The sequence below is a fragment of the Natator depressus genome, chromosome 26 (assembly GCF_965152275.1).
Source record: "Natator depressus isolate rNatDep1 chromosome 26, rNatDep2.hap1, whole genome shotgun sequence".
NCBI classification, from domain to species: domain Eukaryota; kingdom Metazoa; phylum Chordata; order Testudines; family Cheloniidae; genus Natator; species Natator depressus.
The window spans coordinates 5,795,624-5,821,643 of NC_134259.1; the positions used below are offsets into that span (position 1 = coordinate 5,795,624).

At 44.3% G+C, this 26,020-nt stretch overlaps 1 protein-coding gene across 1 annotated transcript in view; it reads left to right on the forward strand.

The window, feature by feature from the left end:
• Positions 1-26,020, forward strand: part of PIWIL2 (piwi like RNA-mediated gene silencing 2) — a 34,170-nt gene extending 8,150 nt beyond the window's left edge. The window contains exons 7-22 of the mRNA XM_074940145.1: positions 60-184; positions 2,641-2,721; positions 3,835-3,948; positions 4,334-4,522; positions 4,791-4,875; positions 5,706-5,795; positions 6,764-6,904; positions 8,599-8,712; positions 9,610-9,798; positions 12,980-13,081; positions 14,423-14,542; positions 15,232-15,320; positions 16,183-16,288; positions 18,711-18,964; positions 19,875-19,982; positions 23,825-26,020. Of these exons, the coding sequence (XP_074796246.1) occupies positions 60-184; positions 2,641-2,721; positions 3,835-3,948; positions 4,334-4,522; positions 4,791-4,875; positions 5,706-5,795; positions 6,764-6,904; positions 8,599-8,712; positions 9,610-9,798; positions 12,980-13,081; positions 14,423-14,542; positions 15,232-15,320; positions 16,183-16,288; positions 18,711-18,964; positions 19,875-19,982; positions 23,825-23,981 (2,064 nt within the window). The 3' untranslated portion in view covers positions 23,982-26,020. The remainder of the gene's footprint in view (positions 1-59; positions 185-2,640; positions 2,722-3,834; positions 3,949-4,333; positions 4,523-4,790; positions 4,876-5,705; positions 5,796-6,763; positions 6,905-8,598; positions 8,713-9,609; positions 9,799-12,979; positions 13,082-14,422; positions 14,543-15,231; positions 15,321-16,182; positions 16,289-18,710; positions 18,965-19,874; positions 19,983-23,824) is intronic.

Genomic DNA, 26,020 nt, shown 5'->3' on the forward strand with positions numbered 1-26,020 from the left:
TAATGGTCTGAGTAATTTCACTTCTTGCTGCTGCTAAGATGTCTTCATCTCTGCACTAGACTGTTGATCTGATGTGTCAGAGAAAGACAGATGGAGCTGAGATCACCATAAAGCTTCAGATGACCAAAATCCTAGAGCCCAGCTCGGACCTGTGCATTCCATTTTACAATGTGGTCTTCAGGAGGTAAGGGAAAAGTTGAGGCCAGTGACTTGGCATGATGCTTAACCATTGACTTGAATGCAAGGCTACCAGCCAGTTGACAGGACATCCCAGGCGTGTAATGGCTATGTTTTACTGGAGACTTGGGTTGCCTTTATTCAGTCTCTTGCTTCTGGGGTTTGCTCAAGTTTCTAAACGGTTGCACATCTGACAGACTGAAGGGATGATGTTTGCCTCAGGCTGTACAGTGCTTCATTCCTGGTCTGAAGGTTGATGCCTGAGAAAAGCGAGGTGATGGTGGTGGTAGGGGGGGTCGTAGGGGGGATTGTGGTGTGGAGAATAAAGGGAGAGGGAGTTCCTCAAAAAACATAAGGAGAAGAAGTTTGAATCTTCCAAAGCTAGATAAGGGACTGAGGAAGGGACCTACTACACGTATACCAACACCCTATTATTACAGGGTAATTTTTGCAGACACCTGCATCCTAATCTAAAATCTATCTGCTTATTCTGGACCACGTTCAGTGACCTCATCAGCTATTTAAGCACTGATCTCAGACTAACCATCTGCCTTGCCTTCTGATTATGAATGCCAGAATCTCTTGCAAGGATTCAAATAATATTTTGTATGTGTAGTCTGGGACATCAGCGGTTTCAGTCCTGTCTCAAACAATCAAGGAGAGTCTTATTTGTCTGGTATTAGAACATCTGTTTTTTTGTATTGTGCTGTTTCACTCACTAGAGTCCCATTTCCTTGGCATGGTGTTTATAGTTCATTTAGGCAGATTGAACCTGTGAGCAATTTTGTTTTCTTTTGCTCTTCTCCTTTCTTTGCTTTGTTTTAAGGAACACCAGTTCTTTATTTGGCAAGATTTCTCTAATCCTAATCCTGCGCTATGGTCATGAATGAAAGTTTTGTCATTGACTTCACTGGATGCAAGATCAAGACCAATGGAGGGCTGGGGAAATTAACTGTTAAACCCAGGGACAACCATTTTATTTCCTTACACACAGGGAATGAGTGATGGGAGAGAAGCACAAGGAACCATATTTTGGTTCTTCAGAGAAACTGAATGAATCTGGTTTTGTCCAATTACTTTATTTTTTCTTCTATGTTGAAGTTGCACAGGGTTGGTTTGTTTGGTTTTTTTCAGGAGGTTCTATTTGTATTCTCCAATTTTCTTTGAGTTTTCCAATCTCCTTAAAATGAGTAAAATGGGCATTGGTAATTTATGTTAATTTAAGAATTTTTTTTTTTTTTTTTTGGAGGCAGGGAGCGGGAAAGCTGTAAAGCCTAATGACTAAAATGCTCTCATGAATGCTTACAAAAAATGTCAGTTAAGCCATTGTTTTGGATTTAAAATTTTAAACCTTTCCCCTCCAGTGTGTTTGCAACACAGACATTGCCCCATTGGGCTAGTGCATGAGAATCTGAAAGTGAAGCCAGCTAATCTGTTTTCATTGCCCTGGTTGAGAGAGATGCAAAAGTGAACAATAGTTTATTGGTGAAATGTTGATTAGATTTTGAAATTATTTCAGTTTGAGTAATCTCAGGTGGAGGTAGAAACACAAATGTACAGATTAATCTGATAATGGTTAATCAAATGAATACAATAACTTAAAAGGTTAGTTTCTTCATACATAAGGTATTCTAAAAGGGGACCTGCAAAGGGAGGGGCAATGTGTTTTGGGGCGTTATTGGGAAGAAACATTTGCTTCCTTTCTGATAAAGGCCTGGAGGTTTTTTTGTTTGTTTGTTTGTTTGTTTTTTTTCCCAGAAAACTTTTTATATTGGAAGCTCAGGCCTTGTCTGCAATGTCCTTACTAGAAAATTCTGTGGTTAACTAGAGAACTCATAGGATTATGATACTCCAGGAACCAAGAGACCAGAATCTGAGCAATGGAGAGCGGGAGAGACTTGATTTTTATTCTCTGTTTTAAATGTTTTTGTTGTTTTTTGACACCAGTTTAACTCGAACATTGACAAACTTGTGGGAGAAAAGAATTTGTTTTGAAAGATTCAGCAACACCCCTTTCCTCCATGCCCTCAACTGAGGTCTTAGAAGGCTCCCACTCCAGTTCTTTAGTCCTTCAGCAAAAACAGGGGAGGTGACATTCCTAATATATGAAAGTAAAAGAATAGGCAAGGGGAAAAAATTTAAAAACCAAGTCAAAACCTGCTTCAGGTGTCTTGCCTCAAAGCAAAAGGGCGCATACACATTCCTTTTCCTTGGCAGACGATCCATTACTTTTTTCTTTTTTTTTTAATGCACATAGGAGCCCAATCCTGCAAAATGGAGTTTTCTCCATTCATATTGACTCCATTGTGTGTTGAGGATACTAAGCACCTCACAGGATGAGACCCTTAATGACTGTTCTATGGTGTCTTCCTAAGGGTGAAAGCTATGCAGTGCAGTTTTATTGGCTACATTTATCTATCCCCGCCCCCAGAATCCTGTAATTATCCTAGTTTTCTATTCTAGGGTGATGAGGATTTTAGATATGAAACTTGTTGGGAGAAATTTCTACGATCCCACCAGTCCTACAATGCTGCAGCAGTATAGGTTAGTACTATTATTTGTCTCCTATTGCCATGGTACCCATGTACCTTTCAATGCTTAAAGTGAATAAGAGTGAGAAGAGCCTGTCCCTTCAGTAAGTTAGTCTAACAAGCTGCAGGATGTGTGCAAGTGTTAAACATTCTAAAGGCCTGATTTGCAGAGGTCAAGGGCTGCTGGTAGAAATGGGTTCTGTAGGTGAGGACTATTGATTGAGAACACCCTCCCAACTGACCTGGGGGCAGGGGAACTCCAGGAACTGACTTTGGAAATGTCCCAGGAGAACATACGGGACTGGACAAAAGGAGGGGATCTCTCAGCTACTAGCTCCTGAACCATTCACAGATTATTGTTCGCACTGCGGTAGTACACAGAGGCTTCAGTCTGGATTGGGGGCCTATTGTGATGGTGTTCTGGATGTTGTACAGATTTAGAGGCAGATATAGTCCGTGCCCATAAGTTTACAATCTGTGCAGGCAAAAGGAAGACAACAAACAAAGTGGATAGGGTGGTGGTTGGCTCACATTCTGTTTCCCACCTTCATGGCTTCTTGTGAGCAAAAGGCACGTCCCATGGCGGTCATGTCATGAAAAATCCTTCATTAATCTCCATCCTCATTCAGTGTGAGTAACCCAGGATAACAGTATCTGTCCTGTCCCTGACTAGTGGCTAAACCACTTACAGAGGTTTGAGTCTGCCACTGCCTCTGAGCTTATGCTTTTGGATCCTGAAGTCCCAGGTTCAGTCCTTCCAAACAAACCTAGCCAGGCTCCACACTTGGGTTATTATTGTATTGGTAGGCTTATCACCATTGTATTTGAGCACCTCAGGTCTAGAAACTCAGACCTTTACAGCAAGGCCTTTGTCACATATGTTTTCTGAATGCTGAGGTTCCTATCTAGTCATTGTTACCTGAAAAAACCTGCTTATTTTTTTTGTATGCAGTTCAGAGATTTTAGCTGAAATTCTAGCTGCTGGCTAGGTTAAATGTATTCCCTGTGCCATGCTTGCCTTGTGTTCACTGTACATCGGTAGAGCAGCTCTTAGTTCATATGCCGAAGTTCCCTATGACTTTTTTGGATGAGCATGCTGATTTGCATGCAATCTGTTTTTCCAAAGGTTGCAGATATGGCCAGGTTACTCAGCCAGTATCCGGAGGACGGATGGAGGTCTCTTCCTGTTGGCAGATGTCTCCCACAAGGTTATCCGGAATGATTCTGTCCTGGATGTAATGTGAGTAAGAGAAGAGAAATCAGAATTAAACATCTAGTGGTCTCAGAAAACAATGGTGGTGCATGCAAAGAACTGCTGTTTCAGTAAGTATGCCTTGAGGAGTAGTTCTCTGACAGGGGGAGTGAGATGATCACATAGCATTGTCCTCTGAACCTCTCACAAGGTTAGTTTCAGACAAGTGCAATTGAGTTGGGAGTTTAAGCACTGTTACTGTGCATCTTCTGTTTCATTACAGAGCAGTTACAGCACAGGTAGTGCAAGCTTCCCCCACGCTGTCTTGTTAGGGCAAATCATCCATGGCCTAGAGAATATTATTGTCGTAGTTCTTCCTTGTATAAGAAGGTGGTTGAAATCTGAGAGCTTTTACCCATCCTTCTCCACAAAGGCATGCAATCTACCAGCAGAGCGCAGAGAACTTTCAGGATGAGTGCACCAAGCAGCTAATTGGCAATATCGTCATTACCCGCTATAATAATCACACTTACCGTGTTGATGACATTGACTGGAACAAGACTCCGAAGGACAGTTTCACCATGTCTGATGGGAAGGAGATCACCTTCATAGACTATTACAGGTAGACACTTCTGTATTTGCCACAACGGAGGGAGGTGGTGTGGGAAGAAAGAATCTGATTGGTAGGCAACATTGAACAGCAAGCCCCAGTCTGTGTGCCATTCTGGAGCGTCGCCTTACTTTAACTTTAATGAAGATGTAGTCTGACCCTTCAGTTTTCATCTCTAGCTCTGTTATGACAGAGCCTCTTCTGCAGTCTGGTAGCTGAGCTTGTTGTTCTGGTATCAAGAAAGTGCTTCTTTAAAATTGTTCCCCAACTCCTTTTCCAGCAAAAATTATGGTATAACAGTCAGGGAGCTGGACCAGCCGCTGCTGATTCACAGACCCAATGAAAGGCGGACTCCCCAAGGGAAGGTGAGTTGTTTTTGCAGCTGGAAAGTCCTAGTAGTGGAATTTCAGCACCAGATTCCCAGTGATAGGCTGGCAGCCTTGGATTATGAAGGGGTCTACTCACAGGCAGTAGCCTCCCTTTCATGCCCATGTGCCACAATCCTGCCATAAAGGGGACCACTTCTAAGAGTCGGAGGAGTTCAATCCCTGTGGCCTATTCAGTCTTTGACCTCTCTGCTGAGGCAAGTTAGTGCTGAATGTGGTGGCCCCGTAGACAAAGACTACCCCACCCAAGTCCTCCCATCAAACCACCCAAACAGTTATTTGATAAGGCAACTTCACTCACTGTACTGAAAATTATATCTCATTACCAGTCCTCTCAGCCATTCAGGGCTCCTTCTGCAATTGTTCTGTGGCTTCTTTTAACTCTTCTGGTGTCAAGGGTTGGTTCTGCTTGATGTATGCCCTTATCATAGTCGGAAGTGAATTGTTTTGCAGCTCTACAAAGTCCTAAGCCTCAAAGTGTTCACTGACCTGCTGTTAGTTGGGAAGGAACCAATGAGGCCAGGCAGAGTATGTCCAAACTCTGCTCCACGTGCACTCTTCTGAGCCCCATCGAAGGCAACTGGGATATCAGTAGTGGCAAAAATAGTCCCTTACTGTTCCTGGGAACTAAACCTGGGACACACTTGATTCCATTCTCTCTCTTTTTCCGGCAGTACCAGCTCCCCCTTTTTTGCTTACCCCAGCAGTAGCAAGGGCTGGTAGTATTTTTCTTGTGCACGATATGGCTGGGAGCAACCCACCAGGCAGTATGTGTATGTTAATGTGTACTGGCTCCCCTTTCCCTTCAGCTTCAGAGGGGTGAGATTCTGCTGCTGCCAGAGCTCTCCTACATGACCGGGATCCCTGAGAAGATGAAGAAGGACTTCAGAGCCATGAAGGTTGGAGCATTGCTGCAGCAGGGCAGGTCGTCAGCCCCCACAAGCAGACATTTCTCGTTGCTTATGTCCTCTTCTCCCTCTCCCAAGACTTGCAAACTAGCACCCAGTTGGTGGTTTATCAAAGTGGGTCTAGAAGCCAATTTGTACTGGATCTAATTACACTAAGCACCTCTAATGTAATAACATTCATATTGATTTCTATCCACCCTGCTCTCTTTCCTGTCATAGGAGATACAGTGCAGTTGGTTGCCTGCATGGCCAGTTCTGAAGATTAAACTTTGCACAGCCATTGGCTTGGTCTTCTCAAACCTAGTCTCCCTCTAGTGTTCTGCCATAGCCCAAATTTAGAAATCTTAGGGCTCAGTGTTTGGTCAGGCCTTTGCAGGATTATGGGTTTATTTCAACGGAGGAGATTGGAGTTGTTATGGAGCTGGGGAGTGGGTATGGGTTCGCTAGAAGACTTGGGGGGCGGGGGTTGAGCTGTACAAGAGCGAGAACGTGGGATGGAAGTCAGAGGAGCTTGCAATGTCTTATAATTGCCTATAAACGTAAGGCACCTAGGTGCTTGGTAACACTGTTATAAACCTCTAAGTAAGCAAATCCCCCAGATGAAGTGTAACGTGGCTCCAGATAAATGGGATTCAGTAATCACTGTCCTTCCACCTTTGCTGTAAGGGGTTACCTGGGAACAACTGGACCAGAACTTGCACTTTGCCACACTCTGATCCTCGTAGCGTGTGACTTATTCATAAGCACACAGCTTTGTTATACCCCGTCCGCCTTGTCCGTGCTTCTACAGTGCGCTGCTGCGTGTTTGATGGCTTATGGACCTGCAGCTGGGTTCCCTTGTGCCAGACCTCACCCTGAAAATGATTGCCTGCACGAGGCCCGGTATTGAGACGCTTCCACCTCAGGGTAGTGACATTCTCCAGTGTGACTTCTTTTGTCCCCTCACCCATCCTCTCTAGGACCTAACCCATCAGATTAATCTGAGCCCCAAGCAGCACCATGCATCCCTGAGTAATCTCCTGCACAGGATTGAGGAGAATGAGGCTGCCAGCAAGGAAATGTCACGGTGGGGACTATGTTTGGACAAGGATGTGTATAAGGTATTTCCCATTGTACATGAGTATTGTCTAGTGTTTGGAGCAAGGGACTGGATAACAGGGCTCTTCCATTCTATTACAGATTCTGCCACTGGCTTGCTGTGGCCTGGGATGAGTCACTTAACCTTGCTGTCTCAGTTTTCCCATCTATAAAATGGTGATAATACTTCATAAGGGTGAGGGGGTTTAATGTATTTGATACCATGCTTTTATAAGCACTCTGAGAGGTACTATTGAAATGCAGAGTATTGTCGCCCGTTGGGATTCTTTAAGGGAAGTGGTTAGTTCCTGCATCCTAATGCTGTAAGACTATGTAATATCTTTCTTCCTCTTCAGTGCAAACCCTGCAGATCTTTTCCATCTGTAATAGTGACTTAGTAAGCGCATGTGTGAACTCCATAGAGCAATAGACCAGAAGCAGGTTCTAAATGGTGGGGATGTGGCATATCCTCTTGTACACGTGTACCACACTGCCAAGAGGACGATATGGCATTTGGTCACCACACTGCCATCTCCTATGCCCAAAACAAACAATTGTCTGGCTTCCTGGTGCAACCACTGGAAATCTGCCGATTAGCTAACTATAGAATGTCAAAAGGGAAAAGGAGTACTTGTGGCTCCTTAGAGACTAACCAATTTATTTGAGCATAAGCTTTCGTGAGCTACAGCTCACTTCATCGGATGCATACTGTGGAAAGTACAGAAGACGTTTTTATACACACAATCCATGAAAAAATGGGTGTTTATCACTACAAAAGGTTTTCTCTCCCCCCACCCCACTCTCCTGCTGGTAATAGCTTATGTAAAGTGATCACTCTCTTTACAATGTGTATGATAATCAAGGTGGGCCATTTCCAGGACAAATCCAGGTTTTCTCCCCACACCCTCCCTCCCCCCAACACACGCACAAACCCACTCTCCTGTTGGTAATAGCTTATCTAAAGTGATGACTCTCTTGTCAGTGAATTAAAAATCCAGCACGTTCTGTGTCCTCCCATTGACTCCAAGACAGAGATGGAAAAGACCCTTGTAGGTGTCACTCCCTGCTAGTGCTGGATTATTCCATACGCTATACTCAAGTGCTTTGTCAATTCATTGACCTTTACTGGATCCTGTTCTCCATCAACTTTGCATATAGCTGAAAACCAAACTGCACCTCTTACTGTCCCCTTTCTTTAGCAACACACAGTGCGTTTAAGTGATGGTGGAATGAGAGATCCCCGCAGAATGCTTACACACAAGGGCCAGAGTGTAAAAACAAAACGAAAAACCTTTAACTCTCTGGCTTTCCTGACTTCTATGCAATTAGTTTCAACCTTAACTCTGCTAATCAAGCTTTGATATTAATAGTCTGGATTTTTCTTCCCCATGGCTATACTCTTGACTGTTTAAAAAAAATTTTTAAAACAAACTAAAAAAAACTCTTCTTCAGTGTTAAGACACAGCTTAGACATAATCTCACAATACGCAGTTCAGTTGACGCTATTTACATAGTCTTCATTGGAAGACCAGTAGGAAGAAAGTCTCCTTTCCTTCCCATGTTGATGTATTTGGCAGTGGTATGTTGCACTACATGAAGTGAGATCACATGAAGTACGCATACTAGAAGGGCAGAGGGGACTTCAGCAGCGTTTCCTGATGTCTGCACTATGTGTGTGAACAACGGTTGCACATGGCTCTTGTTTTCTTCTCTTCAGACACAAGGGCGCGTTCTCCCCATGGAAAGAATAAACCTGAGGACCAGCTCTTTTATGACTTCTGAGGACTTAAACTGGACCAAAGAGATAACAAGAGAAGCCGCCATCTCTACGGTAAATTCCTTTGCAGACAAAGAGGTTGCTTCCCAATACCAGGAATACAGTGGAGTAGCCTGTTAAGCTAGGTTTTTTGAAAGTGTCCCTTTGATTTCTAAATTGGGAAGGCCACAAGCAGTATTGGTGCTGCCAGACTGTTTCAGTTAGGGTGACCAGATGTCCCGATTTTATAGGGACAGTCCCGATATTTGCGGCTTTTTCTTATATAGGCTCCTATTACCACCCCCACCCCCTGTCCCAATTTTTCACACTTGCTGTCTGGTCACCCTAGTTTCAGTCCCTACTGGACATGGAGTTGGATTTTTCCAAAGCACTAGATTTGTTAACACCAGCGATTGGTTGTCTTTCCAAGGTGTTAGTGGGAGAAGTCTTTCCTCAGAATGCTCATGCTCATTGGAGTGTCTAGTTAGGAGAAAGATGTTTGGAAGTGCTCCATCTGGAACTAGAAGTCAGGATCCTCTCTTCATCACTTAATGCTATTTTTTTAAAATTTTCTCCTCCCAAACTTGTGTAGATTGAAGTACACAGTGAGTCTATGCTTCAGGAGAGCAAGGAGCAGGGCCTTTGGAAGCTGACTCTGCAGTGCAAATGCACATTTTGTCTGCTTTTTGGCTGTCTTACCTCAAATTTGATGGGATATGAAGGCAAGAAGTGTCTAATAGTTGGGTCTTCTGTGTCCTTTTCCCAGCTCTTTGACTTTGGGCACGCCACTTAATTTCTCTGTGCCTTGGTTTCCTCATCTGTAAAACAGAAATATATCTATTTCGGTGGGTGGGTAGTGAGGCTTTATTAATGGTTTGATAAAGTGTTTTAAGATCCTCTGCGGAAATCACCACCACCTTCACTTATACAGGCTATTTGATGGTGATGTTGGCTGTCTGGTTCTGCTCCTAGATTCCCATGCATTACTGGGCATTGTTTTATCCAAAACGGGCTGTGGACCAAGCACGAGAGTTGGTCAGCATGCTGGAGAAGGTCTCTGGCCCGATTGGCATGCAGTTAAACCAGCCTGCCTGGGTGGAATTGAAAGATGATCGAATAGAGACCTATGCCAGGACTATCAAATCCATCTTGGGCACTGAGGTAATGGGGAGGAAGGGACAGAGTGGATGGGGTTTGGGTAGTCCTTTTTAGAGAGCTGTTCAGTTGGCATTCTCATACCTCTAGGATACTGGGGCACTTGGATTGCACATATGAGAAATGTATTTATGAATCTGTCCATTTGGGAGGATCCTTTAAAGTATCATCATCCATGGACAGTCATGTGCACATAGGGTAGTTTCCCTGTGTTTCTTGTGTGTGCACCACATTTCCACTGGAGTCTGTAGGGAGGGCTCTGGTAAAGCATTGACTGCTGGCTTGACATCTGCTAAGTGCTATGTAAGCCACGCTAAGCAATTATGGCTACAGTATGCCTGGTCCTGCCTTGAGGTGGGAAGAAGCTGCACTTTGCTGTGTGTCTCATTTCTGCCCTGGAGGGTTGTCGTTGTGCCTCAGTGGGTCAAAGCTTAGAATGCCCGTTTCAGAACAAACTGCTGAAAAATAGGGTGGACTCACCCCAAACTGGTGGTTATTCTATCATTAGATTACACCAAGCCAGTAACAAAAATAAACTTCTGTCTCACCATGCTGGTTAACCAGGAGTCAAAAATGCAGTCTCCTTAGGCATTCCAGCCCTTATTTCACCAGAGACCCATGGACTCTGTGTGGTTATCGAAAACCAGTTTCATCACATATGGTGTCCTTCTAATCCCAAGAGATCAGCCATATAGCCAGGTAAATATGTAACTCAGATCTTACCCAATAATCATGCTGCTGCCAGTCCTTTAGTAACTAAAATCTAAAGGTTTATTAATAAAAGAAAAAAAAGAAGAGGAGTTGTTAATGGTTAATAGATCATATACATACAATAATGGCAAAGTCCATATATTGGGTTTGTAGCAGTGATGGTACAGATGGCTGGCTTGTAAAATCTCTCCAGGAGGTTCCAAAAGATTGGAAGGTCCTCAGCCCGTAGTTCAGAATGCGCCTTTTAGTTGTAAATCCACAGTCCAGAGAATCAGGGCAGGAAAGAGACAAAATGGAGTCATCTCAGGGATCTTTTATACCCTTTGCCATGTGCCTGGAAATTGACTGGTTCAGACACAGCTCGCAAAGTCACTGCCTTAAGATGGAGTCCAGGGTCACATGAGCATATCACATGTCCTTTCACGCTTTGACGCACTGAGGCAGCCATTGGCTCCTTGGAGCCTGAAGCATTCTTCTATTGGGATATGTAAGGGTTAAGTAGAGACCTGGGAAACCGCTGGTGTGCTGACATGGTATTCGGGAGTAGAGTCACGGGCAGGCACCGTTTTTTGTGCTTGATAGATAAAGCGCTACCCCTCTCCCTTCCCTTCTATTTGGTAAGGATTGATAAGCATTGCAGCTGCATAAGGAATGTGGTTGTTCCAAGGAACACCTCTTTGCACAAAGGGGATATCTCCCCCCTCCCTTCCTTTACCAGCTACATAAATGAGCTCGGGGTCATGGCCCCTTCCTCCCTTCCCTGTGAACTGCTGATCTAGGGAATTTGTGGCTGCAATTATTGCAAAGAAGTGTATCTTCAAGGTAAAATTGTCTGTAGAATATGCTTAATGCTGTAAACAGTAATCGGGGTGGGGATAATTATATTCAGTGTATAGCTTTTAATATTCATTGTCTGGGCCTTCCTATTACTCAGTAAGGATTTCGGGGGCGTTGTAGTACGTGTAGGTATTTAGATACTAACATAGATAGAAAGAGCGTGTTGTAACGAATTCAGCGCTTACTCGACAGTTGGGTCGAAAAGAACAAGTACCGCAGTAAAGAAGCCCGTTTACTCGATCCGCCTCTGGGTCCTCCTGCTCAATCTCCAACACCCTCCATCCACAGAAAGAGTTGTCTGGGCAAAATGAGTTTCTTCTATGGCCCATTGTCAGCATGAAATGCCCTTAATGGGCCATCAAGCTTGAATAGCCCATTCACAATGGGCTGGCTAGACTGGATGTAAAGTACCTTGTGTTTGTTCCTGGGGTAACACCCACATTTGAGATACAATGATGATACATGGATTTAAGCAGGATAATCTTATTTAGCCAATCATAACTTTTCCATTGACACCTTACATGACATACTTTGCACAAGATTTGTTGCAATTGAATAACAGTGGCAATATCAAGGATGTAAATGGTCATATTTCAATCCTATAGCATCACAAGAGTATCGGACTCCGGTATGCCCTAAATACAAATCATGGGAGCTGGAAAGCTCTGCAATGCTTTGAAGGCCCTGTGCATGGGGAAGAGACCTACTTAGCCACATTAGACACAGTCTACCCTTTGTGGACTGTTTCTATGGGACTTGCATATGGTGTTGCTCTACTCTTCAACTGCAGGCTATCAATAGATTATCTTGAATTAATATTTTAACTATAAAGAGCTGCATGTTGATTGTGATGCTTGAAGATAAGCGACTGATCAGCAAAGGTCTTGAGAGAGACTTTGCTACCTGCCCACATTCTGTTCCTGGGATCTGATACAGATGTACTTGTAATGTTCCTTTGCACTGTTATGGTGATAAGGCCTTGGCCTGTTTATGTTAGTTATTTGTGGAACAATTGTTTCCCAGCCCTCCGCAGTAATAACTTCTGTGCCATGGGATCTTTCACAACATGCAGCTATGAATGCCTTGGTGCTTGTTATCTCAGTTAAACGAGGCACGAGGTTTGCTTTAATTGCTGTAGTTCATGTCATGGAGGTTGGATGTGAGCCCATAAGTGAAGGGCTTTGATACTAGAAAGGAACACTGGGGTTGCACAGTTCATGGTGTTGTTACTGAAGGCCTGTGCTCCCAAATCCAGTCCATCTCCAAGCCTTATGTATAAACAAGGGGGTGGAGGGAGCTGGGGAGACCTGACAACTAATGAGGTGCACAGTTGTTACTGTGAAGGTGCTAATCATACCAAATCTGTTCTTAAGAGTATTGGCGTAACTACAGTAACAGGCTCTTGGCGAGGATTTGGCTCGCTCTCTGACAAATAGCTGTGATACTGCTCTTGGCTGCTGCTTTATTAGACAGTGGGCACTAATGTCCCAGGGTTGCGTGTTACTTCCCTTCATCACAGTGCTACTCGGGGGGGTAAGGGGGGAGCTGCATTCATTCCATTGCAAAGGCAGAGCGAAGTCTGTGAGCATCCAGCAACATTTGTGGTGCTAAAGCCTGACTCTGCATTTGTCTCTTGAAGGGTAAGATGCAGGTGGTAGTATGTATCATCACCGGGACCAGAGATGACTTGTACGGAGCCATTAAAAAGCTGTGCTGTGTGCAGTCTCCAGTACCCTCTCAGGTGAGTCAGGTCGCTGTGGTGTTATAACTTCTTGGGGTGGGGGTTAGACATGGTGGAGACAGGGGTTCCATACACACAGCTCTTGCCTGGCAGACCACAAAATCCTGTCCATTTCATCCTCATCTACATTTGAAGCTTCTCGTCACATTTCTCTCTGGAGCCAGTGCACCTCTAGAAGCACTGGAGCAGGCAGGCTCATCTGGCTGTATAAACAAAACCCTACAGTAATATAAAATCATGACCATTTAACCTAACCCTTAAGTATACAGTAAACAGCCATGTAATTTACTGCATACCTCTAAATTAAGTCCAGTATAGCAAAGTTGGCATGCTTAGAAAAAGGCCTCGTGTGGCTGGAACTTCATCTTGGTCATCATGTTGCCTATAGTAGAATAACAATAGGTTGTATTTAATCTTGTAATTAGTCACATTCGGTGTGTTGTGGACTCTTGCCTTGCTTGTGACTATAGTGTCTAGTCTTAAAGAACTGTTGCATGGTTATCTCTGTAAGTATCTGTGGCTCGCTGGGGCTTCATGTGCTTCACACCTCTGCCAACGGAACAGCAAGGATAGAACTCCAATCCCCCTGTTCCAAAACCTCAGACCCCTGCCAATTGAGCAAAGGGAGTTTCCCTAGCTGTTGTGAATGTAAGACCTATGGCAACCACTGAGGAGCTTGGATTCCATTCAGAAGAGGAAGATAGTGCAGATACAACAGCCAGCACATACAGTGTGTGTTTAATAAAAAATAAAAAAAAATATAAAAAAGTGAAAGTTGCTAGAAAGACGGTTTAGTTTGCTGAAGGATGTAATGCAAACATGATTCCGTTTGGGGAAACATCTTTTCTTTTCCGATGGGTGGAGAGGGACATAAATGCTCGTCGAGGGTGTAAGCATCCTTAAAAATACTTGCCAGCTTTGGATGAAGTGGGGGTAAAGGGCTGGATGGGTATCAGTTTTTGTGTTTGCTGCGTATGAGACTTTTGTTAAGTGAAAGCTAAATTCTGCCCTCAGATGAACATTCAAAACTCTTGACTTAATGAGAATTACACTTGCAGATCCAGGGACCAGAACTTGGTTATACGGGCTTTAACAAATGCAAAGTCTTTCTTTTACTACTTTGTTAAAAGATTTGAGAAAAAGCAAAGAAATAGAATACTAATGGAAAAACTTAACAGCTGTTAAAGTTGTATAGTTGGATGCCTTGCAATATGCAAGTATAATCTGTTAAATTTATGATAGACTTTTATAGTAGGAATACAGTCTGGGGCGGAAAAAAGTAGACCCTGCTTTTGCAGTCTTAAAAACTTAGCTGATTTTTAATATTTCCCATTGCTGCAGGTCATCAATGCTCGAACCATCATGACCCAGCCAAACAAACTAAGGAGCGTAGCACAGAAAATTCTGCTGCAGATTAATTGCAAGCTAGGTGGGGAACTCTGGGGAGTGAACATCCCATTGGTAAGCCATGCAAAAGTTATTTCCATCGAGGGAGGCTTCAGCACACTGAATGACTTACCTGTAGGTGCAGGGCTCTCATCTGTGACTTCTCTGTGGCCTTTTATTCCTTTCCCCCACACGCGTGCATGGCGTGTGCATGCACAAATATTAATTCATCCTAGATAGGATAGAGGAAGAATAGTTCATAGTGTGAAAGGGGTATTCGGCCTCTCTGAAATGTATCCCCCTTCTTCCCTCTTTCACAGGGGAATGCACTTAACCTGTCTCTTACAGGCCATCAGCCATGCTTGGGGCTCAGGAGGCTTGGGTTTGATTCCCAGCTCTGCCGCAGACCTCTTGCATGGGCACTTATTCCGTCTGTGCCTCCATTACCCGTCTGTAAAATGAGGATAATAGCACTTCCCTACATCATGGGGGGGAGGGTGTTGTATACTACAGTACCGATGAAGGATAGATAAAATGAACTATCTGGTTAGCTCTCTGGTAGTAACTAGTACTTTTGATTAATTCCAGGGATTTTATGACCACTGCAGGACTTGAGTCCGAGGGTGGAACTCCCTCCCGGCATTTAATTCAGCTCTGCTTTCTTGCTCTTTAGAAAGAGTTCAGATATAGTTTCCAGTGAAATGGTGAGTTCTGCCTGTGACTCTCAGTTCCCCACTGCACTGGGCTTCCTTTCTCCTTTCCAGAAACAGCTGATGGTGATTGGCATGGATGTGTACCACGATCCCAGCAGGGGAATGCGCTCTGTGGTTGGCTTCATTGCAAGCACCAATCAGTAAGTTGTTTCTAAATTAGAGTAGGTTCTACCCCTTTACATGCCTGTAAAACTTGGACCTCTAAGCAGCAAAGTGTTTGGCTGATGTGCGCGCCTCACACTGCAGCCAGTGTTTGCAGAGAATCTGACACATGCCATGGACTGTAGAGGGAGACAGATGGATCTGTTCTTCAATGGAGCGTTCCAAATTACTCTGTCACAGTGAAGATCCTGCATAGTTCTCAAGTAGGGCAGTTGCTGTTTTGAGCAATTTTCAACTGGTGTATTCCCCTCTGTTTTCTGAAGTGTTGGTCAACTAAGCACACAATAAGACCTGGCCAATAGCAAACTGGGAGACTCTCTGGGAAGCTTGTCTTACTCTTCCATGCTTTTGACAGTCTCTTGCTGGAGGAAAAAGTGGTGTCTGTGATTAAACTGCACATTGTCAGACACAGATGAAAAGCCTTCAGATCTTGAGTGTTTTCCTATACTTGCACTGCTAGGGAGTTCCATTTGTGGTGGAAAAGTTGCAACACTTGCCTGGAAGCGAAACTCTTTTCTTTATCAATAAAGTCACTTTATGGCGCTGCCTTGCCCTTACTAAAAAAGAAGAGAGATATTGATTTAACCTTGGTTGTCCTTTTCAACAGGGTTTAACAACTTGTTTGTTTGCAGTCACCAATTCCCAATGCCAAGGACCAGCTGGCATTATCTCTGATCATGTGGTGCCCCTATTGCCATATGCCTGAATCCTTTTAGAAACAGTCTGAGAAAAGATATATGCAAAGCCGGAGCTGAATTTGTTTTGATTTGTATAACTGTTTTGGGCTTTGGCTCACAAGAGTTCTGTAGGTAATATTTACCTCTCTCCTTCTGCCATGAGTGCTGTCACAAAGTGGTATTCTAGGGTTGTGTTCCAGATGCCTCATCAGGAAATTGCAGACAGTTTGAAGCTTTGCCTGGTCGGGGCCTTACAGAAGTTTTATGAGGTGAGGAAACGTAGTGGGTGACTCTTCGCTGACCACTAGAAGAAATGGATAAAACTGCAAAGAGAAAAGTGTGCCTAGCTTGAAACATACATCTCCTTTTCTGTACTCAGGAGTGCAGGCACCATCTCTATTCGGTACCCTAGGGTGAAGAGTTGTGGGTGCCATTTATTGATTTTAAAAGATGGGATAGTTCTATGGATATCAAGAATATCCAGAGTTGTTATATTTAATGACACACAAATTTGAAAGGAATATGAAACCTCGTGCTTCAGGGCTTAAGCCGATCTCTAACTATTAGAGACCAGTGTAAGGGGCAGATTGTCCCATATCTGAACGTGCATCTTGCACCTTTTTCTGAAGCATCTGGTGCTGGCCACTGTCAGAGACAGAATACCGGATTAGATGGGTTTAGGTCTGACTCAGTCTGGTAATTCTTATGTACTAGATTGCTGTCCAAAGAGAGTACCAAAAACGGGATCTTACCCAGTAAGTGGCATCCACCTATTCACTGTGCTTCAGTACATGAAAAATTAGGTTTGTCGCTCCATGTGTTCATGAGGGTTAACATTCCCAACACAACCTGGAGTTCATTTTGACTGAAAAACTACTATAGTATCAGTGGAAGACATTAAATTGGGCTTTCTAAATGAAAAGTAGAACAAATAAAAGTTAAGCAAGTGAGTAAAAGACTTTGCAGACATCACTTTGAATTTAAAAAGTGAAATGGCCCCTTGTTTGGCACAGCATGCATAATCTTCCTTCCTTATCTCAGGGACTTGCTTAATTACCTCGATGCGGCCTAGTGCACAACTGTGGCGATTGCTTAATGACTCTTCTCGCTTTCAATACTGCTACCTGTCTTAAGCGGTTAGATTCTCCTGTCTCTGAATAACCTCAGCCCTTTTATCTCACCATAAATCCCCTCGGTGCAAAAAAGGGAATGGTACGTTCTGTATGAAAGTGTAAGGACCATGATGTAGCTGCTTGATGATTTCACCACTTCAGCAGGTCGTGTATATGCTTTAATCTACAGTGGGTGTCCGCAAGTAAACCATGCTCCCACACACGCGGTTAGGTCTGCTTTAGGATTTTGGGTTGCAAAGGCACTAATTTAAAAGGCAGGCAGTCCTATTTATAAAAATGTAAATTAGATACGGTAGATTTTTATCTCTTGAGTTTTTCTTGTGGAAGGTGCCAGATTAACAGCTCTGGAAACTGAAGTCCAGTCGCCGGACAGGTCCTTCATGGGCAGTGGTCGGGCAAGCTTTTCCCAATACTGTCCTGTGAATATGCCTTAATGGTGCTCTGGAATGAACCCCTTTCTAGTGGGAGAAGGGGGATTCAATTTCCATGGCCCATTCAGTCCTTAGGCTTTTTGATGAGGCTGTCCAGAAGGGTGTTGATTGTGGTGGTGGCTTTGCGAATGTGGATACTTGTCAACTTGGGACTGGAATGAGACCCAGCAAACTCATTTCACATGGGAATCGATGAACCAGCATCTTCCAGGGCAGCAGTTAAGTTGGCATCATTTGTATCCAAAAGCAGACTGTCTGCATTTAAACCCAAAGTAAAAAGATCAATGGTCAAAGCCAGAAGTGTCAGTGTATTTGTGTAGTCTTTGTGGCCCATTCTGTTTCACAGAATGCAAGCTTTCACTTCAAGGAAAGAATGAGTTTCTAGCCCATATGGCTGGGGTTATAACCTTCCAGATAGAAACTGATGCAGCACTGTCTCAGCCTGAGAAATACTTCTTCAAAATTAGGTGTTAACTCTTAATGCTCATAATAACACATCGAGTCAGATTTTTTTCAAGCAATTTAGGTTCCAAGTTACTGACTTCTTTCCCACCAAGTGATGCTGCATACAGCAGTGACTTTAACTAAAAGGTCCATGTCCTACGCTCAACTTTGCAAACTGCCCTTTGATGTCAGTGGGTACTCCATTACGGATCAAGAATGGTACTTGACCTTATATTTGTGAAAAGAAAAGGAGTACTTGTGGCACCTTAGAGACTAACCAATTTATTTGAGCATAAGCTTTCGCTGTAGCTCACGAAAGCTTATGCTCAAATAAATTGGTTAGTCTCTAAGGTGCCACAAGTACTCCTTTTCTTTTTGCGAATACAGACTAACACGGCTGTTACTCTGAAACCTTATATTTGTGGATTCTCAGACCATAATCTCCAAATATAATTTGGCCTCCTTCACAGCATGAAGGTTCACTAAGACATCAAATTCACCCATGTTACCCTAGACCATTCTTAGAATCATAGGGTTAGAAGGGACCACTAGGGTCATCTAGTCTAACCCCCGCCAGGGTGCAGGATTTGTTGTTTCTAAACCATCCAAGATAATGGCTATCCAGTCTCCTTTGGAAAACCTCCAGTGAAGAGCTTCCATTCTTTGTCTTGTTTCTTATTCAGGTGAACCACTGTCTCCCTGAGAAGATAGCAGTTTATAGAGATGGGGTGTCAGACAGCCAGCTGAACACAGTGGTCAGCTACGAGATCCCACAGCTCCAGCAATGCTTTGAAGCCTTTGAGAACTACCAGCCCAAGATGGTGTTCTTTGTGGTTCAGAAGAAAATCAGCACCAATCTCTACTCTGCTTCCACTGAGCACTTTGTAACCCCCGCTCCAGGGACTGTAATTGACCATACTGTCACCAGCAGAGATTGGTGAGTGGCAGGCAACCCACAAAAGTCTGTTCTCTGCCAGCATCCATATATTCCCCCCATCACCGTTCTGTAACCGCCAATAAAAGCGGAGAGACAAGTTGCATTGCATTACTAGCTTGTGGAAACCTAGTGCATATTTCAGTTCCAGAGCAAAGGGTTGAATATGGCTCAGCACTGGCCTGCCAATCTTAGCCAGAGGGGATGGTCTAACGAATTTGGTACCTAGACTTTCCAGACCCCGAGAAGCTCAGTTCAGTTCTTCGTTTACCTGCCTCAGTAGGATACCTTATGTAACAATGCCGTTTACTCTGGAGCGCTTTCTCATTAGACCTTGCAAAGAGGGTCCCGTCTCTTCTCTATGTATGTTAAACATACCCCTGAATAATAGCTCTTTGTAAGCTCAAGTTTGTTTCTCTCACCAGCAGAAGTTTCTCCGATAAGCGATTACCCCACCCACCTTGTCTCTCTCATATCCTGAGACCAACGCAGCTACAATGCTGCATAAAACATACCCCTAGCATTTTATAAGAAGGGGTTTTGCTCTGTCCTTACGCAAAATTTCCCATCCATTTCCCCACGGTACTGGTTGCTCTCCATCACAGAACGTGTGGCATGAATATAGACTGAAGTGGTTTGGGAATGAAAGGCCCTCTGACATATGTAGCTCTTAGGCACTGTTGCTGTATAATTGGTGTGTAGATGCTAGTGTACCCCTGGGGAGGGTACACTGCGGGAGTAGACCGTGAGGTCATGCTGTGATTTCAACTTAGAATGAAACCTTGATAAAGCAAACTCAACTTCAGGTGTAAAACCCCTTTAGCAGACCTACCTAAGGAACTGCCACCGGCTTTTCTCTTATTTACAGGTGGACAACTTGACTCTTTAAAGTGTTTCTCTTTATCCTTCTCAGGGTGGATTTTTACTTGTTGTCTCATCACGTCCGGCAGGGTTGCGGCATCCCAACGCGCTATATCTGTGTGCTTAACACGGCCAACCTCAGTCCTGACCACATGCAAAGGTGAGAGCACTGAGCAGAGGGGTCTTCCTCAAACACCCGCTCCCTACAAAGCTGCATGGCCGAGTAGCTGGAGGTGGCGCTGATGACATGTAACTCGGGTCTTGAACGTTTTGTGACGTCGTCCAAATCCTGCCCTAAAGAGAAGTGGAAGTTGCTCCCTTGTGCCTTCTGATGTGATTGCAGAGGTGCATTTAGCAGCTGCTCCACACCTCCCCCAGCCCCCCAAAATGCTGGCTATCTACTGCTGCGAGAGTCAGCGTATTGGACTTACTGGTGCAGTGGTCTGATCCAGCATGGCACATCTTCATTTTGGAAATAGCTTCTGAGGTTTATTTGCAAAATTTGTTCTACTAGGTGAGGCAGGATCGCTTGCGAGTTGGGCATCTTTGCATATTATTTCCCATTTTTCTTTTTCCAGGAAATACTAGCTCGAGATATTTCTGAATTTATTGAAGGGGTGCGGCGGGAAATCATGGCCAAAAGTCCAGCAATGATGATGTCAAACTCTGATTGGTTTGGCCATTTCTTGTAATCTCTTGTTCTCCAACAGGACTTAGTATTGAGAAATACTTTTTCAATACACAGCTGCAAAGCTGGAACTTTTCCCAAGGCCTGTTGTTGCAAAACAATCTCCATTTGGAAATTAGCTAGAGATCAACATGTACCTTGACAAAGAATGAGGTGAAATGACTTCCTGTCATGCCTTAATTCATTGGCTCAAATGCTAAAGACTCAAAAATGAATGATACAGAGAAGGCAGATTGGACGTTCCTGTTTACCCTTCGTCATTATACAAGAACAGGGAGAGAATCAATGAAATTTGAAAAAAGTAATAAATGTAAATCAGATAAAAAGAAACTCTACTTTATACAATGTATAATTAGCAATTAGCCTGTGGAACTGACTGCCAATGACAATATATAATTGAGCAGGATTCAAAAAATGGTTAGAAATCTATGGATAATGAGCATATACACAGTTTGCATTAAGTAGGTCATTGCTCTCTTTTAAAAGAGGATCAGGAACATACTTCCCCTCTGTGTAGATTATTCCATAATTGTGCACTAAGGATTTTTGTACCTTCGTCTGAAGTAGCTGGTGCTGGCTGTCACACTTGCTGAGGTAACTGCAGCTCTGATCCCCTTCATGGCCTCTTCAAGGGTCTCAGGCTTGTAGCCATCACCTCTCTTGGGGCACGGTCCTTTCAGTCCCCTCCTCTAGACTGAGGATTTAAGTTGCAGTTCACTGTGATACTGTTGTCAAGTCTGACTTAAGTTCAGTACCTGCCGTTCTTCTTTTTCTTGGGTAATGGCAGGGTTAACCAGTGACCATCCAGCCTTCATAAAGCAAAGTATTATTTGTTCAGAACAGAAGCATTACAGAGAAAACATATCTTAACGTGTAGGACTCAGCTTACCAGCCAGTCACCCGTCTTCTACATGGAGACCCTGTTAAGAACAGAGTCCTGAGTGTCTGTCCGTGTTGGTCACAATGTTGTTGTGACGCTTTCTGGGGTACCCAGGGCTGTGAGGCACCTTGCTACCACCTGCCCTTAGCATGAGGAAGCCTTGTCTGTGCCTGGTGGGGGGTCGGCTCCACAGGCAAAACAAGCCCTCCCCTGCCAGCCTACGCAGGCTCCACTGTCCCTCTGCAGGCTAGCTCTGGGCCCATTTCAACCATCAAGCCCACCGAGCTTCTCCATTGAGTGTCCAACCTCTGCTCCATGGACACTCACGGTATTCACCAATCCACTGCTTCCAAAGTAACAGTGTGCCCCACTTTCACCTCTGCTCACCACTCTACTTAACATAGATTCATAGATATTTAGGTCAGAAGGGACCATTATGATCATCTAGTCTGACCTCCTGCACAACGCAGGCCACAGAATTTCACCCGCCACTCCTGCGAAAAACCTCTCACCTATGTCTGAGCTATTGAAGTCCTCAAATCGTGGTTTAAAGACTTCAAGGAGCAGAGAATCCTCCAGCAAGTGACCCGTGCCCCATGCTACAGAGGAAGGCGAAAAACCTCCAGGGCCTCTTCCAATCTGCCCTGGAGGAAAATTCCTTCCCGACCCCAAATATGGTGATCAGCTAAACCCTGAGCATATGGACAAGATTCACCAGCCAGATACTACACAAAATTCTTTCCTGGGTAACTCAGATCCCACCCCATCTAATATCCCATCACAGGCCATTGGGCCTATTTACCATGAATATTGAATTACCAAAACCGTGTTATCCCATCATACCATCTCCTCCATAAACTTATCGAGTTTAATCTTAAAGCCAGATAGATCTTTTGCCCCCACTGCTTCCCTTGGAAGGCTATTCCAAAACTTCACTCCTCTGATGGTTAGAAACCTTCGTCTAATTTCAAGCCTAAACTTCCTGGTGGCCAGTTTATATCCATTTGTTCTTGTGTCCACATTGGTACTGAGCTTAAATAATTTCTCTCCCTCTCCGGTATTTATCCCTCTGATCTATTTATAGAGAGCAATCATATCTCCCCTCAGCCTTCTTTTAGTTAGGCTAAACAAGCCAAGCTCCTTGAGTCTCCTTTCATAAGACAAGTTTTCCATTCCTCGGATCATCATAGTAGCACTTAGATATGCTTATAGTGAAATCAAGTATAAGTTTATTTAACAACGCACAGAGTCAAGTAGTAGGAACTAGAAGTATTGGAAACAAATGGTTACATAAAAAATAAAGTCATAGCATGCATTCTAGAGCCTAGACGTAATTAACATGATATTTTATTAGACGTAAGAGTATTGCTCACCCAAAATCCCTGTAGGCAGGCCGTGACCTTTTTGTTGTGAGTCATGCACGCTGTTAGCGTGCCTCTGAAGTGAAGGATTAAGTGTCTCTTTTGCACTCCAGGATATACCAGACCAATCATTTGTCATAATTCATGAACAGGACACGCACACTCCTGCTGTTTGTTCCTGTAGATTTCAGAATCTCTCAATTCACCCCTGCCTAAGTATGCACATAGGCACACAGCGTAAGGCATACAGTACACAAATGGCCAGGCAGGGAGATAGGTGTCATTTACGTCCTTCCTGAAAGGAACATTTCCAATCTGTCACCTCCTGGTGACGTGCCTGAACTCTAAGAGCATAATTTTCAGTATAGTTACATAACTCCTTAAATATTATCTGTATGTACATTTTTCATGGCTTTCAGCAGAGGCCTCACACACCCCGCTTGGTGAACTAGTATGCAGATGTCTGACCCAGGGGACCCCTGTATAACCCTATGCATCCCATGTGCTCTCTATCAGTTGGCATCAGGGGGTCCCTGGGTTATAGCTATGTCAGTTCTTGGATCAAGTGAGTAACCTCTCGCTTATGTGAGGGTGGTCACTTTATACAGCTGAGTTCTTTGTTTGGTAGCCTCCTTTTAACCAGCTCAAACTGGTATATGCAACTTCCCACAAGGCGGGAGGACTTCTCCTGACTTGTATACCTGCCTAGAGATTTGCATAGATGTATCACCTCCCGGTTATTTTAATTCCTGCAGGAAGCTCCTTGTAACTCCCCATGGAGCCAGAAGACAATCCCTAGCTCCTAAATATACATATACTGTTAATAAAGCTGATATAATACCCTTTGGAGATTCCTAGTGTTGCATGGGCTGCTGTCAGAGCTAGGTTAACGGTTTGCCCCAGGGTGGCAATTCAGTGAGAGAAAGTTTTGGCCCTTAAAGAGCATCTATCCGGTGGCCTTGAAAGGACAGCCCTCCACAAACACATGGTGTTCGCTGTGGGTTAGACATACAGTGTGCCAAGTAGGGAGGTATGAATTCTAACGGAATCTTCTTTCCTCCTGTTGTTTCTAGGTTGACTTTCAAGCTTTGCCACGTGTACTGGAACTGGCCAGGCACTATCCGAGTTCCAGCCCCCTGCAAATACGCTCACAAGCTGGCCTTTCTTGCAGGACAGTTTCTGCACCATGAGCCAGCTATTCAGCTCTGTGAGAGACTCTTTTTCCTGTAACCTGGAAAGCTGGGAGGTGAAGGGGAGAATCTAGCTCCTCAAACAGCAGATGGAGAAGGGAGCCTCTTGGATGGGGCTTTCATTGCTCTGTGGTCACCCCCTGAAAGGACACTGCGCACCAGTGCCTCTGACAGCCATATAAAAGGAGACTCTCTTCTAAGTTTGTTTTTATAAATATATATATTCTGCATTTCTTTTTACTTGGTTACTTAAAAGACACTTGAACATTAGACCCAGAAACACGACCTCCTTTAAAATGGATGCAATAATCTGGTGGGGAATTTTGCTTCTTGACTTCTGTTGCTCTCCTGCATATGAAAAGAAAAGCAGTATGCTGCCTTTACAGCAGCATTTTAACCCCACCTCCCCACTGCTGGGCTAATGGCATTGAGGCTGGCTCAGCAGCACAGAAGTAAATAGTGTTAATTTCATACACCAAGGGAGGGGTGTGATCAGGTCATTGCTGGTCATAGGAAAGGAACAGAATCAGCAGAGGTAGGGCGATCTTTACTGGAATGTTGACCTAAGGTTAAAGATACTTAGCAGTGGCCATTTATGAATGGGTGCCTGGTAATGGCCATTTGCAAAGGGATGTGAAGATGCGACAGGAACGGATAAATCTTGTTTCAAAGGGTAGTGTTCAGTTTGCAAACAATTAAATCTGTTCCCAGTCAGCTGATTGCCCCAGGAAATGGGACTGCAGGGTTCCATTGTGAGGGAGAGTTTGAGCTTGCTTGCTTGCTTCAGCATATGCAGGTGACATGCTAAGGGCTGGTCTACACTACCGCGCTACGTGGGCTGTGCCGATGCAGCTGTGCTACTGTAGCGTGTCTGGTGAAGATGCACTATGCGGATGGAAGAGCGCTCTCCCATCAGCATAATTACTCCACCTCAACGAGAGGCAGAAGCTACGTCGGTGGGAAAGCGTCTCCCGCTGACTAAGCGCCGGTGCAGACAGCGCTGAAGTCCATGCACTGTGTGTTGCTCAGAGGGGTGGCTTTTTCACACCCCAGAGCAATGTAAGTTACATCGACTTAAGCAGTAGTGTAGACAAGCCTGAAGAAGACAGTCAGGTATTTTTGAGCCTGGTGCCTGGATATACTGTTCAGAAGGAACACGGCCCACCTTTTTTATTTTATTTTATTTTATTTTTTTCTACGTTTTAAGAGCTGTCTCCGCTTGTACTGTAAATGCAACCTTCAGGAGCTTATATCTCCGACAAACAACAGCAGGTGTTGGATGGCGGAGAAAGCTAGATCTTCCCACAGAGTTCCTGTTTACATCTGGGATGATTTTGTTGCATTTCAGTGCTCGACAAATAGTTCTGTAGTGCAGGCTAAGGCCAAGCACAATGTAGAAACTATTTATGCATCATCGTGGTGGAAGGCAGCTTTCCCGTGAGCCCCTGTTTCTGCACTTCTACCCTAGAGCAGGCTGCAGTAGGAGAGTTGCATTAAGCCAGAGCCCCAAAAAAACCACTAAATAAGACAGCCTCAGACTTGGCAGGGGGAGGGTTATCTGCAGATCGTCTGGAGTCCCCGCCTTCCTCACTCCCACATGGGCTAATAGGATGTCCTGAGGCACAAGAAGTGGTGTGCATGGGTAGTCGCACACACACCTAGCGCTTCCAGTGACTGCTAGGATTATCTCCAGCTCCATTAAAGAGTGTGAGACTGAGTGATGATATGATGTAGGTGTACATTTTCACTCTGCCAACCTGGTGAACTGTCTTGATGATCTGCTCCTTGTGCAAACTGGAATTTCAGGAAGGGCTTGCTGCTGCTCCAGTCCTGGGATTGCCTTGCTGCTCCAGCACCTCGGTCGAATAGCAGGGCCAGCTGCTGCAATCGCTTGAGAGATGTCTGGAGACTCGGTTGAGACTACCATACTAGTTCCACTTGTGACTTAAGCCATTTTAGTTCCTTAGCTTTCAGAAATGGAAAGCCACAGTATATTAGCCCACTGTACCAGCTACCTTCCATCAGGTGCTGCCTTTTGTGCCTATAGCTCCCTGAATAATCAGTTTTCTGTGTATATTG